The sequence below is a fragment of the Uranotaenia lowii genome, chromosome 2 (genome assembly GCF_029784155.1).
Source record: "Uranotaenia lowii strain MFRU-FL chromosome 2, ASM2978415v1, whole genome shotgun sequence".
Lineage (NCBI taxonomy): Eukaryota > Metazoa > Arthropoda > Insecta > Diptera > Culicidae > Uranotaenia > Uranotaenia lowii.
In genome coordinates this window covers 406,564,684-406,583,097 of record NC_073692.1, presented here as the reverse complement: position 1 = coordinate 406,583,097, position 18,414 = coordinate 406,564,684, and the positions used below count along the sequence as shown (strand labels likewise).

General features: G+C 35.2%; 1 protein-coding gene across 1 annotated transcript in view; it reads left to right on the top strand.

Moving 5' to 3' along the window:
* LOC129744512 (beta-1-syntrophin) overlaps positions 1 to 18,414 on the top strand; it is a 216,026-nt gene that overhangs the window by 48,154 nt on the left and 149,458 nt on the right. Inside the window, exons 2-3 of the mRNA XM_055737076.1 lie at positions 644 to 1,109; positions 1,207 to 1,441. Of these exons, the coding sequence (XP_055593051.1) occupies positions 644 to 1,109; positions 1,207 to 1,441 (701 nt within the window). The remainder of the gene's footprint in view (positions 1 to 643; positions 1,110 to 1,206; positions 1,442 to 18,414) is intronic.

The following is an 18,414-nucleotide window of genomic DNA, read 5'->3' as shown; positions in this document are numbered from 1 at the left end:
TCTCTATAGCTCAATATATGATGCCATTTTCATCTTTAGACATCAACGTGGGCTAAAAACTCCTTTAAGAGTCATGAAAGAAATAATAACAATGAATTTTTTTTTGCATCGAAAACAAACAATGGTCTAACTTACATATACAGGTAGCGCAGCGCTTCTAACAACATGGGAACAAAAGTACATATCAAAGCAGGTAAAGACACTATTTTTCGTGCTTTGTAGTGTGTTTGCAGCAAAATTGACTATAGATTTGCTTTGTCTCATGAGTAAATGTACTTGCTAGTACTGTTGACATTGTTACTGCGGACGTTGTTAATCAAAAACCTACAGCTGATCATGGCTCGACAAGTCAGTGTTTGACGGTCGCCATGTATGAGAAGTTTTTAGTCAAAATCTAATAATTTTTGAAAATGAAATGATCAATTTTAGGAAATTTTTCACATGAGTAACAGCCCCAATCAGCAAAACCTCTCAGTAATTGTTTTGAAAAAGTGGTTTTAAGGATATTGTTCATATCTAAACCGTTGATTCTCATACTCATTTTTGATTATTTTTGAAAAACCACGAAAAGTTCTTAATTCCTAATTTTTCTCAAGGATCCTTCCTAACATTTGACTTTTTTATATCAATTTCTTCTCACCAGGAGCAACCACAGTGGCAACAACAGCTCGAACAACTCCTCGCAACCTTCGTCGGCGGGCACTTCCGGTCCCTCGATTCACTCGTCGGATGGGCTGATGAGCAGCAGCAATGGTGGAGGCGGCCCGAGCCCGAGTGTTATAGGTGCCGGAGGCGGCACAACCAGCAACGGTGCGACCACCCCGGCCGGAAGTGGTGGTTTGGTACTGAATGGTGGTGGGGGAATAGGTGGAGCCGCAGGAACAGGGACCATTCTCAATGGGGATAATTTCCTGAACAACAACAACAACAACAATGGCAGTGGGGCTGTGAGTGCGAATGGAAGCAATAATGGGGGAATCAATCTGAATAACAACACCGGGATTGTTGGGGTAGCGGGAAGTGGAAACGGAAGCAACAATAATAGTATCGATAATGGGATCGCCGAGATCTGTGACGTGCCGGACTCGGTGGCCAATCAGAAGCGGCATGTAAGTGTTATTTTTCTCTTTCTCTATTTTTAAACCGCAACGGAACTTTTTTTAATGGATTCTTATTTTTAACATTCTCCATTCTACTCCTAAACAGGTTCGAGTCATCAAATCGGATAACAATGGCCTGGGGATTTCGATTAAAGGGGGTCGCGAAAACAGAATGCCGATTCTGATATCGAAGATCTTCCGAGGGATGGCCGCGGACAACGTTAAGGGTTTGTACGTGGGGGATGCCATTCTGTCGGTGAATGGGGAAGATTTGCGTGATGCCACCCATGAGGAAGCTGTGAGAGCGCTGAAACGAGCCGGTCGAGTGGTGGATCTGGAAGGTGAGTCAGCTACCGTTTCTTTAAATTATGGTTTTTGCAATAGTTCAAAAATATTAAATATTGTCATCATGCTTCTTTTGAAATTATGAATAGATTCGTCAAATTAAAAATCTTGGTCTATTCGATTGAACAGTGTCGCATTTACCTTTGGGGGGCCGGGGAAACTTTTTTCATTGGCCACTTTTTTTACTAACTGTTGAACAATTTTCAAAAACTGATTATAATGATTTGTCTTTAAATACAGATCATTCATTTTTTTTTATTATCAAGTGGTTACAAAACTGGAGAGAAGAGTAGAACTGTTAGTTTGGGTAGGTACCTATCATTAATATATATCTAGAATGATTCAGGTATTCATTTTCAAAATTTCATTCTGGTCGGTTTAAAATTTCTCAAATGAACCTCAGTTTCAGATTTCACGTTAATATTCTAATATGAATGCGAATAAAAACAAAGACTTTCAATTCAAATTCACGAATCTGATTCCGATTACTGACTAAAACAAATATTTCAGCCATAGAGTTCATAATGAGTTCTTTCAATAGCAATTTAATACAATCTTTCCTGAAAGGCTTTCAAAAAGGATTTTTGTTTCGATGTTTTAGATTTCGTCAAATTTTACACATTATTGACAGTGATTTTAAGTGCCATTTCAGATTAAACTTACACGAGTTTTCTGTGATAATGTTTCATGTTTTTCAAGACGTACACCTATGTCAATTGAAGGCCGATCCTTAGCAACACGTTGCTTCAACAGACACTATGGTGCTTTGGAATTTAACTTTTTCATAAAAATAATGTTGCTGGTTCAACCGATTTACGGTAAAAGCTATAAAACGATTAAACCTCAAATCGGACAAAACAAAAAGATATTTAGCAGTTAATTAAAATGAGCCAGATATAAGATTTTTACTTACTTTTCACACAAAATCTCATCTTTTTTTTGTGACCGATGTGAAAAATGCAGAGCGCTTCAAGCCCTAAATACAGTTTCCGTATCCGGCTTACAATAACTTTTTTACATATACACATCGTAGGTTATTAGGAACAACCTATATTTCAACAACGTTGCAAAACTGCAAACTAGAGTGAAACCTCGTGTCAAATTTCGATCGGAGTCGATCGGAGATTTTAATACTGATTTAATGAAAAATTTAAATAGAGTGAAGCAGTTCAAAGACACTCTTACCAGTCTCTCCTTAACCTGCATTAACAGTGAGCGAACTTTCTTCTACAACCAAGGATGTTCTTTGTTGGATCTTTTAATAACTGATTCGCCAGAAACTGTCTATCTTTTCATCCAAATTTCTTTACCAGGAGTTTCTAAACGTGATCTGATTTTTACCTCGTTAAATTTTTCTAGCACTACAGAATGTGAAGGTTTCTGGCATCGTTATTACAAAAATGTTAACTATGAACTGTTTGACTATCTCGATAATGTTGATTGGTCACCATACTATAGCATTGATGATTCCCATATTCTCATTGAAATACTCAATGCATTTCTAATTGAATTGAATGAGTCCTTCTTCCCTCTTTTAAAATTTATCAAACTGAGGAAAAATGCATGGTTTAATGCTGAAATTCAAACTGCTATGGTTAATAGAGATCTAGCGTATAGAGCCTGGAAACGATCCAAAACTCTTGAAAATAGAAATAAATTTAAAGTCCTAAGAAATCGAGTGACCTGTCTAATTAAGAAAGCTAAAACGAAAAACAATCAAAAACAGCTTAATATAAGTCTGACCCCAAGAAAATTTTGGAACAATAAATATTAAAAGTTATGGCTTATCTAAAAATCAAGCTAACTTTTGTCATTCCAATCGCACAGTCACTGTGCAATACTGAAGAGCGATATCTATCAGGTAGCCCTAACGGGTTCTCATTCAGTACAGTCCATTACACTGAAATAATTTATGCGGTTTCTGAAATCCGTTCGGATGCTATTGGACTAGATAATGTTCCTATTAACCTTCCAAAGCCGTTCGCAAAATATCCGTTTCGGGGGAATTTGAGTTGTATTTTGATTTCGTTCTCCTGGTTGTAAATGTTAACCGATTTTGATGATATTATATTAATTGTGTAGGTAATTTATTCTATTTCAAAATAAAGTCGATGAGTATAACCAGGATATCAGAAACTGGTTCAGAAAGTAAAAAGTCCAAAAAATCAATTTTATTTTTAAAATACTCATAACTTCTGACAGCTTCTAAGTATTTAAGTGTTTCATTGATGTTTGAAATTGTCAAGAATCCATCTTTTCGACAATGTGTAGATATGTTGGGGCCCAATGAATGTTTTGACCGCTATCTCAGATCTTCCGGATGATAAAAATCTTACTTCAAAAAAATGACATCCAGTTTTGGCTTTGCTTAGCTGTTTTTCATTTACCAATGAACTGATTTTCAAAACTCAAAGTTTAATTTGTTGTAGTTGATTTGATCATTTTTTTCATAGAACATACTTGATCTGTCAAATTTCCCAGATCTTCAGTATATTGGAATGATTATAAAGAGGTTTTAAATGTGCGCTTCGGGTCATTTGACCCGAACAGCTTTGGAGGGTTAAGTCAGCTAAAACTATATCGCCATACCTTTTACCTGATTTGTCACATCTCTTCAACACAAACATTACAACATCTAATTATCCAGACAAATGGAAAAAAGTGAAAGTTATTCCTATTCCTAAAAAAAGTAACTCTACTGATATTACGAATCTTAGACCCATCAGCATTTTATGCGTGATTTCAAAAATTTTCGAAAAGCTTTTGAAACAACAGATAATTAATTATTTAAATGAATTTAATTTTCTAACTAAATATCAATCAGGTTTAAGAGCATTTCATAGTACCGAGACTGCATTAATGAAAGTTCACAACGACTTAGCAGAATCAATTGACAAAAAAGGTATAACTATTATGATGCTCATTGATTTTGCTAAGGCTTTCGATAGAGTATCTATCAAGCCGATAGAGTAAGATATCAAGCTGTGTCAATGGATAATGATTTGTCATCGTTCATCCCAATTGAGTCTGGTGTGCCTCCAGGTTCTATTCTGGGTCCGATATTGTTCTCACTTTTTATAAATGACTTACCTTCGGTGCTTGAGTATTACTCAGTGCATTTGTTTGCATATGACGTTCAAATATATTTAGGATCAGAGAGCAATTTTTCTGTATCAGAACTTGGTAGAAAGATCAACATTGATCTTGAAAGGATTTATCAATGGTCTACAGTTAATTTACTACCAATAAATCCATCTAAAACGAAAGCAATACTATTCAGTAAATTAATAAAATCTATACCAAAGCCTGTTTTATATTTTAACAGTTATGAGATAACTTTTTACGATTATGTTAATAATTTAGGCATCATTTTCGAAAGTAATCTTTCTTGGAATCGTTTTATCTCAGCACAGTGTGGAAAAATCTTTAGCTCTTTAAAGAAACTAAATTTAACCACTAAAAATTTAGATGTTCAAACAAAACTCAAACTGTTTAAGTGCTATATGTATCCTCTATTTATTTACGGTTCTTTTTTATATTCTAACGCTGCTTGTTATGATTTGAACAGACTTCGTGTTGCTCTAAACTCCTACTGCAGATATGTTTTCAACCTTACTAGATATGATAGAGTGACACACTTCCAGAAAAGTTTAATTGGGTGTTCTTTTAACCGATTTTACGATTACAGAACATGTCTATTCATCTATAGGCTACTTAAAATTAGTAAACCACTCTATCTAAGATCCATTCTTACTTCTTTTAACAACCCACGTACCAATAGCCTTCTTGTTCCGATACATAGCTCAGCTTATATGAACAAATCGTTTTTCGTGAGAGGTATTGTTCTCTGGGATTCTTTACCTGTTACAATAAAATTAGCTGCTTCGGAGTCAGAGTTCGAGAGAATGCTTTTAACAAGTTTCACAAGTTAAGGTAAAATCAGCAATTAGAGTTAGTAAGTTTAGATTTTCTATTACACACTATAGAAACGTTAATTTATTCGCATATTACACCACATTGTAACAATACAAAAAGATATGTTATCTTAAGTTGCAAGAACTAATAAACTATGAAAATAAAAACAATTAAATTTAGTTACAGTTTCGTCGTCTTTTTGAAGCTTTGGTCTCAATTTTTATTTGAAGAAATGGTCGTATAAATGATATAATCTATTAAGGCCGGCATAAACATCAAATTCTTCTTATCTATTACTCTCTTACTCCCTTTCTATTTTACTCTCTTACTCTCTTGCTCTCTTACTCTCTTGCTCTCTTCCTCTCTTACTCTCTTATTCTCTTACTCTTTCATTCTCTTACTCTCTTATTCTCTAACTACCTTACTCTCTTACTTTATTACTCTCTAACTCTTTTACTCTATTGCTTTCTTACTCTCTTACTCTCTTACTCTTTTACTCTCTTACTCTCTTACTCTCTCACTCTCTTACTCTGTTATTCTCTTAGAGAGTAAGAGAGTGAGAGAGTAAAGAGTAAGATAGTTCTTTTACTCTCTCACTCTCTTACTCTCTTACTCTGTTATTCTTTTACTCTCTCACTCTGTTACTCTCTTGCTGGCGTACTCTGTAATTCTCTTAAGTTCTTACTATCTTATTCTCTTACTTTTATTGATTAGAGCGTAGGAGAGTAAGAGAGTGAGAGAGTAAGAGAGTAAGAGATATTCCACCTCTTTGCAAAGGCTGAAAATTCGATAAATTGTTAGAATATTCCAGGATCAAAAACAAACCGCGGAAGATGGGATTGTTTTACGTATTCAATTCGTGATTTTTTTTCTGAAACAATTCGACTTGTGATTGACTTCAGTGTAGATTGAATGTAATTTGTTGCATACAAATCCCCTCCCCCCCCCCTCCTCTCGTTCGTGATGTTTCAACTCTAAAATTTGTTCCGGCTTAAGAAGGGAGAATGAAATAAAATAAAACTTGAGGCTTTTTTGGTAGACGGTTAGAGCGCATAATGGACGATTTCCATACAACAGTCCGGACATATGCGAACAAAAAAGATCGCGTACGAAAACACACATTGTGTTGTCGATATTAATTGTGCGATGCTGGAAAATTCAAGTTTCCCGTCAGTGTTGTCAGTGATTTTAACCGAAAACTATAACGGAAAACGAAAACTTACTACCAAAACCAACGATTTTGTTAATATTCACAATTTTCTTATGTTTGAGAAAATAAAAAAAACTCTTTTTTCGTCCTCTCGGTAGTCTTATTTTATCTTATATTAAAAAGAAATAGGGAAAATGATCTTGAGCGGAACCATTTACTTTGCCTAAGAACTAGGTAATGTTTATTCATGAACCTTGTCGAAATGTTGAAAAATACACTTCTTCAAGATCTTTTCATACAAGCTTTGTCATTTTTGCTAAAATTTATTAAATGAAATAATGTTATCAGAAGCTTTAATAACATACGCATTTTTGTTGCAATTTTTTTCAATCTTTGCTGATTTTGATCGTCAATTTATGTAACCTTAGAACGTTATAAACTGATTCTTAATGACTAAAATGGTAGAAAATCTCATAAAAAAGCTTTATTCGCGTTTTTGTAACAAGTTTTTCAATAAAATATCAATTAATGGCGTAGTTTTTAAAAGTAAAATGTGATCTTGAGCGGAACTAGCTTCCAAAATAAACCGCTAGGTGCGCTGCTTTTGCCTTATGTATCACACGTGGTTTTAACCCCTGAATGTATGCAGCACCTTTGTATTTTTCTCATTATATCAGCTTTAGGGACAGAAAAGATGAAAAAATTAAGTTCGAATAGAACCAAAAATTACTTTTATTGGTGTCACAGAGTACCAAACCAGGAACACAAAAAATTTAACATTTTGGGGTACAAGAAACGTTTTTTTTTTAAATTCTTTCTTTCAGAGGGACGACGACGGGAAGGAGGAGGAATGGTTTCATACATATTTTTTGGCATAACTCGAAAACTAATGGAGCCACTCCGGGATAGCTTTTTTTAATACACTACGATTCAATTGATGGTCTGGTTTTTTTTTATATAATATTTCCTTACCTTTTTTAATATAAATAAATTTTATCGTGATTCATAAGAAACTGGAATTTATTATAAACTTTATTCTATCAATGGGTTGTTTAGTGCAAGGCTGCGGAATCACATAAAATCTGTAATATCACAAAATTTTCAGCAAATTTTTATCACAGAATACCTGTCACAGAACACAGAACTTTGAAATATTCACAGATTTATAAGAATTTTGAATTTTGAATTGATTTCCAAAATTATAATTTTATTGGTCAATATAAAATTAGGGTTTCTAACTTTAAACTAGAAAAGTATGGTAAGATTCTCAATGTAAACTTTTCCCAACTAAAATATAAAAAACCCTATTTTTCTTTTAAATTTTCAATGACATTGAAGGAATTTTTATCACAGAAATCCATCACAAAATTTTTCGATAAAATCACAAAAAGATCGGGATTTTTTCTCAAAAACACTTTGATTTAAAACTAATGTACAGTTTTTTTTTGCGAAAGCTGTAATTTAAGGCATCTTTTTTTGTATTACTTCAAAATTTTTGAGATAGAAAAACTAAAATTTGAGTTCAGAGAATCGATTCATTCAAAATAAGATACAGTGAATAAAATTGAAAATTGGATATATTTTCTGAAGTATGAAATAAATAATAACGGATATTTTGAGAACAACTTTGGAAGGCTAAGTTTCTGTTATTTACGTAAAAACATTTTTTGAACATTAAAATCTTTTAAGATGAAATTTAATTGAATTTTTCACAGTTACAAATAGATTAGGAATGAGAGGTTTTTAAGATGTTCACAGTATAAAATGGTGCCGCTCAAGATCAGAATTATTTCTTCAGTAAAACAGCTCTAGAGTTATAAGAACTTACTCTAAAATATTCTTCAAATCATCATTAAAAAACAGAAACAAAGATCCATCCGCTGGACTGAAAAAAAATCGTTTGGACATAACTCCTTTTCATACCACTTGATCAACTTTTCCGAGTTGAGCCATTTAGTTCCGCTGAAGATCATTTTCCCTATGCTTTTTTGGTTCTTGTAAATGATTTTTTTTAAATCATGATGCTCCCATGAAATCTGTTCAAAGATTTGGTAAATAAGGTATTCTCACCATTAAAAAAATTTTTTTTTACAATTTCTTTTTATTTTGTGTTTTGTATTCTTTTTATTATACTTATTCAATGAATCTTTTAAAATATGTTTAAAAAAAAACTTAACTATTTGATAATTTGAAATGTTTGCATAAAAGTGTTACTTTCAGCAGACTCGAGGGTATTTGGAAGCAATGGACCATAGTATTGCACCGTTAACGTTTTACTTCAATCGATTCCACCATTCCGGGGTCGGTACACAATAAACCGAAATAAAATTTTATTAAAATGCAACCAACTATTTGCAATTTCCTGCGAACGAACGAACGAACGAACCATTGCGCGTTGATACTACATTTGCACCACTGACTGGCACGGAGGGAAAAACGGAAGAACAAAAAGTGAGGAAGGGCAAAGTTAAAGAAGCATAAAAAAGGGCGACAAGGACATACACAAAGCAACGTGAAGTTTGAACTGAATTCTCAACTTTCACGACCGAACCGAATTCGCTTCCATCGCGCTCCATTGCCTCATAGAATTGGAAAAGTTTGCGTTTTGTAGTGGATTTTTTTTTGATTCTCTATTCCAAGATCCCCTCAAACTCTTCATTGACTTTTGCCGCCTTTGGAAGTTTCTGGAGGGGGCGAGTAACAGAACCACATCCGAATGGGCCCACAATTCAAATAAAAGGAACATTTCACAGCGCGGCGGCGTCACCCTGAAAGTAAAGTCACGAACCAAGAAAAACCAAACCAAACCGTTTCGTTTCGTTTCGTTGACAGAGTGCGGGCAAGTTTTCCGTGGATTTTTTTTTTATTTCTCCAGCAGTCAGTGGTATTAAATTTTTGTGTCGACTTGCTGTTGAAGCGATTTTTTTAAAAGGCTTTACCAATAAAACTGTTTGAATAGAAAACGGTTTATAGGTCACATGGCGCGTGATTTTCTTTTATAAGGTTTAAATTTTGAATTCGCTTTGACGTCAAACCTCTCCCCCTCTCACATTTGATTGATTGATGAACTTGAAAATTTGATGGCTTTGAATCAGATTTTGGGAAAAAATTGAATCTTGAAATTAAAGTCTTGAATCTGAATCTTGAATCTCGAATCTTGAATCTTGAATCTTGAATCTTGAATCTTGAATCTTGAATCTTGAATCTTGAATCTTGAATCTTGAATCTTGAATCTTGAATCTTGAATCTTGAATCTTGAATCTTGAATCTTGAATCTTGAATCTTGAATCTTGAATCTTGAATCTTGAATCTTGAATCTTGAATCTTGAATCTTGAATCTTGAATCTTGAATCTTGAATCTTGAATCTTGAATCTTGAATCTTGAATCTTGAATCTTGAATCTTGAATCTTGAATCTTGAATCTTGAATCTTGAATCTTGAATATGGAATCTTGAATATTGAATCTTGAATCTTGAATCTTGAATCTTGAATCTTGAATCTTGAATCTTGAATCTTGAATCTTGAATCTTGAATCTTGAATCTTGAATCTTGAATCTTGAATCTTGAATCTTGAATCTTGAATCTTGAATCTTGAATCTTGAATCTTGAATCTTGAATCTTGAATCTTGAATCTTGAATCTTGAATCTTGAATCTTGAATCTTGAATCTTGAATCTTGAATCTTGAATCTTGAATCTTGAATTTTGAATCTTGAATCTTGAATCTTGAATCTTGAATCTTGAATCTTGAATCTTGAATCTTGAATCTTGAATCTTGAATCTTGAATCTTGAATCTTGAATCTTGAATCTTGAATTTGTTATTGCTCCTTAATCCTGCTTTAAATTTTCTCAAATTTCAATTATTATAAAAAATGTTAAAGTACCTATACTCATCGGAATGCTAAAGCATTCAGCTAGAAAATTCGATCGACTGTCTCTCATCAGTATTCAACTGGCAGTCGCAATTAAGTTCCATCAAAATCCAATTTTTGCCGTTCAGTTCCCAAAATATCTCTCCGCCGCCACCGCTGTCCGTCATCAATTTATCGTCCCTTCCTAGAAGGGACTGAAGTTATAGGGGAGGAGCGGGCTATATGCGCCTATTAAGAAGAACACTGATTTAATCAAATATCACATCGAATATGTGTACAAAAACCATATACACGTGTGCAGGCATCTGTTTTCTATACATTGGAGTAATTTTCATGTTAAAATTTTCTTCTGTTTCCAAGAAAATGATTTTATTATAAGTGTTGTCTAAAATGCCGAACCTCAAACCGTGCGGGCTAAATGCGCCTATTTATGTTTTGAACAAAATTTCTGTTTTTTGGGCAATATTTCCGTATAATTTCATTGAAACTGCTAGAATGAAATAATTTCCGTACGACGAAGCTGAAGTTTTATAAAAATCTATGTATATTATAATTTTATGGAATAAAATAAAAGTTAGGGTTGTCATACTATGGAGGCAGTTCATCCATGAGAAAAACTTTATCAAATCTGTTTCTAGATCTTCAATTCTCTCTTAAGATGTTATTCAGAGCTTAGATTTGAAGGTTCAATGGTAAAAATCATTTATTTGTTCTATTTAACCTGTTATTTCAGGATGGAGGCATTTTACAAACATGATGGGGGCATACAAAAACACTCTATTATTCCACTATATAATCATTATTAAACCTCCACAAAAGCTGAAATATGTTTAATTTCTTAAGTTCATTTGAGTAAGAAACAAAAACCATCCTAGTTTTTGTTTTAAGCTTCTTTACCTATAATTTTTAAAAGTCGAAATATTACATCAAAATGTTTCAAAACCTTGTACGATTTTTTAAATTTTTTTGAGTCTGTAAATTCATAAAATTCTTTCTTGCCTTATGTTCTGAGCGTATCACCCTCAAAATGCATTGGTCAGATAAGCTGTCCAGTCAGCCATTTCATCAAACAGCCGTAGGGTCATTTAACCCGATAGGCCCATTTAGGAAACCTTTCCCCTACTAGAATGGACAGACTATGGACCACCGAAAGGAAGATGATCTCCTAGCGCCAAATTATCGGAGACAATTAAGACATCAAATTTTCCCATTATCTCCTCCAACTGAATCCTGAGCTTATCGGTATCCCGGACCCACGGTGAAATTCCATCCTAAAAGAACAAGCAAAAAAAATGATGAAGGTTTATTCCCCTTCCATTCGGAGGAGGATGTTATCTGGCAAAACGGCAAACGGGCAAACTGACCATCTTCTGGTTTCTATCAGGACTGAAACAGCTTAGGATCATTGACTCATTTTCTTCCGTTGGTCATTAAGTGGGATGAAATTGGATATTTTTTTGGCTTAGAATTGCTTTGCGATGCAATTATCAGTTCAATGGATGTAGTCCTCACATTTAAAACCTCACCGTTTTTTAAACTCCCTTCTTTTGAATATTTTGTACGTTCCTACACATTTTTTTTTTTTTTTTTTTTAAATTAATTCATCAATGTTGGGTTTGGAGGAGGCCATGACTTGTTGGCTGCATCGGACGCGTTTTTTTTTCGGGCTCCGTCGGTGGAAATATTATTTGAGTAATTGTGTAAAATTAACTTCCAAATGGGAAAATTCTCAATAACTAAAATGCTGCGAATATTAAAAGTGATTTAGTTTTCCTAGTTTTAATATTGAAGAATTCAGTGTTCTTGGAGAGAGCAGGAAATGTTTGTGGAATTTAAAGTGAAAAGCAAAACGGTTTAAGCGCGCAGGTATTTTTCTCTTCTGTTTCAATAATCACTTTCGGAGATAAAAGTGTTATCAAGTGGAAATTAAAAGTTATGTGAAACAAAGTTATACCAACGTATGACCCAAGTGACACGCAGTGGTTGAACTTAAAAGTAGCCACTCTAAAAGGCGAAGATTAGCGTTAAAATTGTGTATACAAATTCGCCTATGGGAATCTGAAACGGAAAATTAAATGCGGTTTTTTTTTAAAGTGGTGTTTGATGGCGTGCAGCGAACTTTGAAGATTGCTTATGGTCAATCGTGGCAATTTTTTTTCCGTTTTCGCGCACGTGCATGGGTGGCGGGCTGGTATCAAATACTAGATTGCTGCGATAGGTAATAAATTGATACCTAACTGAAGAACATGCAGATTTTTGCTAAGTGATGTGGAGTGGATCTACTACAAAATGCTGAAGCCTCATGATGGCTTAAAGATAAGTATCCTTTGTTTCATTACATTTGATTCAAAACAGTATTTTTTCAAGTGATTCATGTAAAACAAAATAGCTTAACTCTATTCAAGGGGATTGGTGAAATATTTTGGAACAAGTTTTCCTGGGGGAAGGGGATTTGGGAACACTAATTATGTTTTTTTGTTCTTCTAATGTTTCTTTTCAAGAGCGAGCAAAGGCGCTATATCCAAGGTCAAAGACCAGAAATGATAGTGCATCGATATCCGAAACTCTGAATTTTCACTATTACTATGCACGTCAATATAATACTTAAATCGTAATTTAAAAATAATAAAAATCATAGGAAATTCGGATGAAAATATTACTTATACCATGGGGTTTTGGATATCGGTGCCAAAAAAAAATCATTTCCATCCACAGAAGGACGAATCCACACGGACCATCATCAAGGAGCACAGAAAATTTCGCATATGTGCTTCCAACGTTAAAATCATAGTTATAAGTAGCCTTCGAAACGTATGGTACTGTTGTCCACGTTTCTTCCTCCCTGTGTTCCAGTTGTCTCTGCGTCCAATACTGCACAGTGGGCCCGGCCTAGTTAAGATGAGTAGTAAATGTACTTTTACTACTCACCGGGATGCTGACAAGATCTGGCTGTGTATGTATCATAAGCATAAGCATAAGCAAGCAATTAATTCATCAATGTTGGGTTAGGTTTTAAGCTTAGATTGATTGACAACTCTAATTCCTCATTCATAAAACATGAATCATTTCTTCAATTTCTAACAGCTAAACACATAAAACCTTCATTTAGTTTCATGTTTTTTTTTCAGTTGATACAACATGATTTGAAAAATAAATTGAAAGTCGTTTAAATTCTGTGACGCTAAATTCACATAATTCACTTTAAAAATCTTGCACTGGTCTGAAGGTGCAACAAAAATCAGCAGAGCCGACTTACACCAATGTTCACAGATTACTAAAGTTGCACTTTGTTTTCCCTAAGAAACAGAGTAGGCGGCTGTGAAAGTAAGAGCCCACGTTTTTCGTTTGTTTTGAATTTTGTTCTTCATTTTGTTCGCATTTCTGCCTCCCTGTGTACTAGGTAGTCTTTGTGTCCAATAATGCACAGTGGGCCCGACCAAGCAAAGATGAGTAGTAAATGTACTTTTACTACTCAACGGGCAGACGGCTGCAACGTTACACGTTTTGTCTATGTATCGTGTGACCAACATCTTTTAAATATGTGCTCGTGAATCTCGCTTTTAAGCTTTTTTTTCCTCAGATTTAAGCTTTTTTTGCCTTGAGAGCATAGGAGAAAAAGCTCAAATCTGAGAAAAAAAGCTTAAATCTGTCAAAACGAGGGGAAAAAAAGGGGAAATCTGAGAGATGTGCTCCATACGGTTTGAATAGCGTTGCCGCCGCCTGTCAACGGGATGCTGACAAGTCTGGTTGTGTATGTATCATAAGCATTAGCAAAGACGCACGTTTTTTTCCTTGTAAACTAAAGTTTGTTTATTGTAGATATACTAAGGTTGCCAGAATTTTTTTAGCGCGTATCCGGGCCGGAAAATCTGGAGAATTTTAAATAAAAAGCTAGCAAAATCCGGGCAATTGATTTCAAAACTAACGACTAAAACTCCGGGCAATATCTGGGAAAATTTTGACAAAACTCAGAAGTAAAACTGAAGTAAAAAAATTGAAAAAAATATTTTTCATAAAAACTTATCGACAGATTTTAAATTGTATTCAAGGCTTCCAAAAAAACCTTTCATGATTATCTTTATAAAACTTGCTCAAAAATTGAGGCAAAACAAATTTACAGCACAATTTTTTTTTCTTTTTTGTTGGATTTGCCGAATAAAGTGAATAGATCCGGGCGAAATTTACGAGAAAATCCCAGGCAACCGGACTGGGCTGGACTGTTCCCAAATTATTATTAAATATCCGGACAAACCTGGATATAACCGGGCAATCTGGTAACCTTAAGATATACGGCAAATATGTTTGTTGAAACAGAAGTCTCTGGAGTCACTGGGATGTTGAGCTTTGCTTATTGTTGCATAGCCTATGAATCTTTTACATATTACAGAATGTCAAAATTGATACCCATCGCTTAAGCGCGATGCAACTGTTTGATGAAATGGATGCAACTTCCAGGATCCAGATATAGCTCCAGGCATTCTGTGAAATAGATACATACTTTGCTAGAGTGAGGTAGCCTTACAAAGATGAGTTCTAAATCAGTTTTGGGGTAAATCAATCGCCGATGAATAATGGACCAAAAAGTTAACCGAATAGAATAACTGCCATTAATTTCTGCATAGTCTGGGCATTGAAATGCTGAGGGGTTTTATATGAACTTGTGATGCGAAATTGTAATCTTGTCGAAGCATTTGAGGTTCGGAGTGACACTTCAATTGGTATTTTGTGGCTAAAGTTGTTTCTAGGATTAGAGACTGGATGCTGGAATAAGATTTGATTGAGATGACCTGTTGTAGGCCTGAGTTGGAGGTATCCCAGCCAACAATTTGGTTGGTATATCAAAAGATATACATAAGTCTATGTCGACACTAATCATCGTATATGACGTTAGAAAAAAGAATATACCTACCAAAAGTGGAGGCAATATACGTACATCTTTTCGTTATTTACGGTTAACGACATTGAAAACATCATACGCGGTGTCATTTACGATGTTAGAAATACTTTGGTAGGCTTTATGTCGCATTGGCCTCATTTTATACGTGACATTAGAGAATTCGATTCATGCGAATTTACGACGATGGGAGGATTGACAGTTCCAACCACACTTAATGCGATGTGTATTTTACTCTTTTACGACTTGAAGCGATATGATGATAAATTGGCGATTTAAGTCATCCTTTATGCGAGGTGTGCCGAACTCTTGTACGACTTGAAGCAATCTATCGATGGATTGGCGATTTCAGTCACCCTTTACGAGAGATGGTTTGTACTCTTATATGACTCGAAGAAATCTGACGATGGAATGTAGATTTATGTCACTCTTTATGCGAGATGTGTTGCAGTCTTATGCGATGTTCAGAGATTTTAACATCGATTGAAAACTTAAGTCGCATTATATAAGATGTGTGTTGTAAGCTTGTACGATATGATCCAATTTGACATTTGATAGACTCTTAAAACGATAGTTTATGTGAGTTGGGATGTACTCATGTACGATTTATACCAATCAACGAAAGTGCGCGTTTCATTCCTCCCTGATTGTCAATTCACGACACCTTTTCAGCTTTTTTTAGGTGGGTTGCTCATCAATCGCCGAGTAATCACCTGGCGGGGGTTTTTTTTCTGAGCCTAGTAGGGGAGAATAAACCTGTTATTTTAGAAAGAAAAATGTTTGTGAGGATTTTGTTCAACGTTGTTTTTCCAAAACCTACCTTTATTATTTTATTTTATCCGTTTGCTTCAGTCGTCAATTCACACAAAGTTCAAATGCTGATACAAAATTGCAAACACAATCGCAAAATTGCACATCCACTTAACACGATCCAACACGATGAAGTTTTAATATCATGATGATATGTGGGCGAACGCTAGGCATCTGTTAATACGAATCTGATTCGATCGCATTGAATATATTTATATCGTGGGTAAAGTGACCGATTATACGATTATAATTATACTTGTTATAATATTTGTAGCTATATCGGAAAGATACGGTGTTAATTTGCCTACTTATGTGCCATTCTAGTAAACATACAAAGCGATACGAAAGACGATGCTTACTTTGTATTCTTTATGAATTGATTTGAAGTCATTTACGATTTCGATTCGAAAGTAATTTGTGTACTAATAAAATGCATCTTAAGAAATCTTATGCGATCGTTATAATGCCGTATTCGTTTTCACCACCCGAAAGTGTTGCACCCTCCACGATGAAAACGAGCATGAATTGAGTTTTGCACCCACCTTTGTTGGTGTGCGTGAAATCGGCAGTGTCAACAGAAAACATCAAGCTGTCAAAAATCCATTACAGCTGGTATTTGTTTTCGTTTGACTTCGAAAATTGAAATGAAATTTACTTTAGTTGATCATTGTCTTTTAATTAATATGAAAATTTTAGCATGAATTTATGTACTATGTTAAATTGTGAAAATTTCTGATTAATTTTATTAGAGGCTTGCTTGGTAGATTCGCCTCTGGCCCTAATGATAATAACTGCAATACCGGCTGATTCTGGGCGGTCTATGTTTGCTGCTGCTGGACTGCAGTTACCCCAGCTTGATGGTCCGATATTTTGTCTTGAGAGTATCGTTTATTCCTCGCAAATCTCATCTTCTTCGTTCGAGTATTTCCGTTTCAGATTACAAATAAAAAATCGAAAACGGCGAATTCGGATCGCGGAAAAGTTTAATAACATACCGAAATGAACGAAATTCAAGCCCTCGTAGGGATGAATCATCCCACAGGATGAAAATCCCGTATAAAAAAAGAAATTCAAGCTCCCAATGCGGGTGCAGTCTCGAACTGCCTTTTTTGAAGGGCAACGGGTTGGAATCCGGGACTTGACGCAACCGAGCGTCGTCACCCTAAATAAAGCACAGTTCTTTCCAGATTTTCACGCACTCGGAGGCTTCAACGCTCGAAGCTGACTTGTAGCAGAGTAGCTTCGAAGCAGCTTAACCTTCTTGCTGCACGAGACCAACTTAAGGGACCCGCCCGAGCAAGAGAACTCTTCGGTTTGGGCGATTCCGTCAGATCTTTGGGTTGCAATTTTTGCACTCGAATTTGCTGCTCTTCTTCGGTATCTCCTGGAACCGATTGCAGCAAGCCTTCTGGGCACATTTCTTCTTGGGAGCGTCCGATCCGCATTTTCCATTTTTGCTTGAAGATGAAAACGAGTGACTCTTGGTAACTTTCCGGCTGCCTCCAGTTGCTTGAGGGCCGAGATTCGTTTGTTTGCTTTGGAACGTTTTCTCCGGATAAAATTCTCCGCCTCTGCTGGAAACGGCACTGGTATTGAATCCGGAACAAGTTTCCGTAAATTAAGGAAAAACACAATGTGGAAATAGCTAGAACTTAATTTTTGCGGTATAGAAATAAACAAGACCAGCTGATATTTGTTTACATCGGGAAGCACGTCCTGTCAAAAATCATGATAGTATTGGTGAGAGCGCCAGCAACACCGAATATTTTCAGAGTGTTCCACCGTCCACTTTATGGTGCACTACCAGTGGGCCACCATCCCTGAAAACGAGCATGAAAACAGCAAAAAGTGCACTACCGGTAGTGCCCCGGTGCACCACCACACGAAAACGAATTCTCTATAAGATTTCATTTGACATCGGTGGAACTAAATACGACTTCATTCAACATATCGTAACTGTTTGTGTAAAATCTCCCCGCTCATAAGTGTTAGTATAGAAATAGAAAAACATCGCAGAACGTCAAAGTTAGATCCATCCGAAAGTGATCTAAAAAGGCTTTCGGATGGATATAAGCTCTGTTCACTGCTCGAACAGGAGCTTTTCGTTTTCTGATCACAACACTTATACAAAATTAAACAAACACTTATACAAAATGAAACTGTATGTACCAATAGGTTTTTCAGTTTACTTTGTGCTTAGATTCGCCACTTTGTACACAACACAGTTTGTAACACAGTCCAAACCAATCCGCCGTGCTATACATATCGCGACAATAAAACCCCCCGCTAATCGAATCGAAATAAAGTTGGTGTTTTTTGAGTTAAGTTA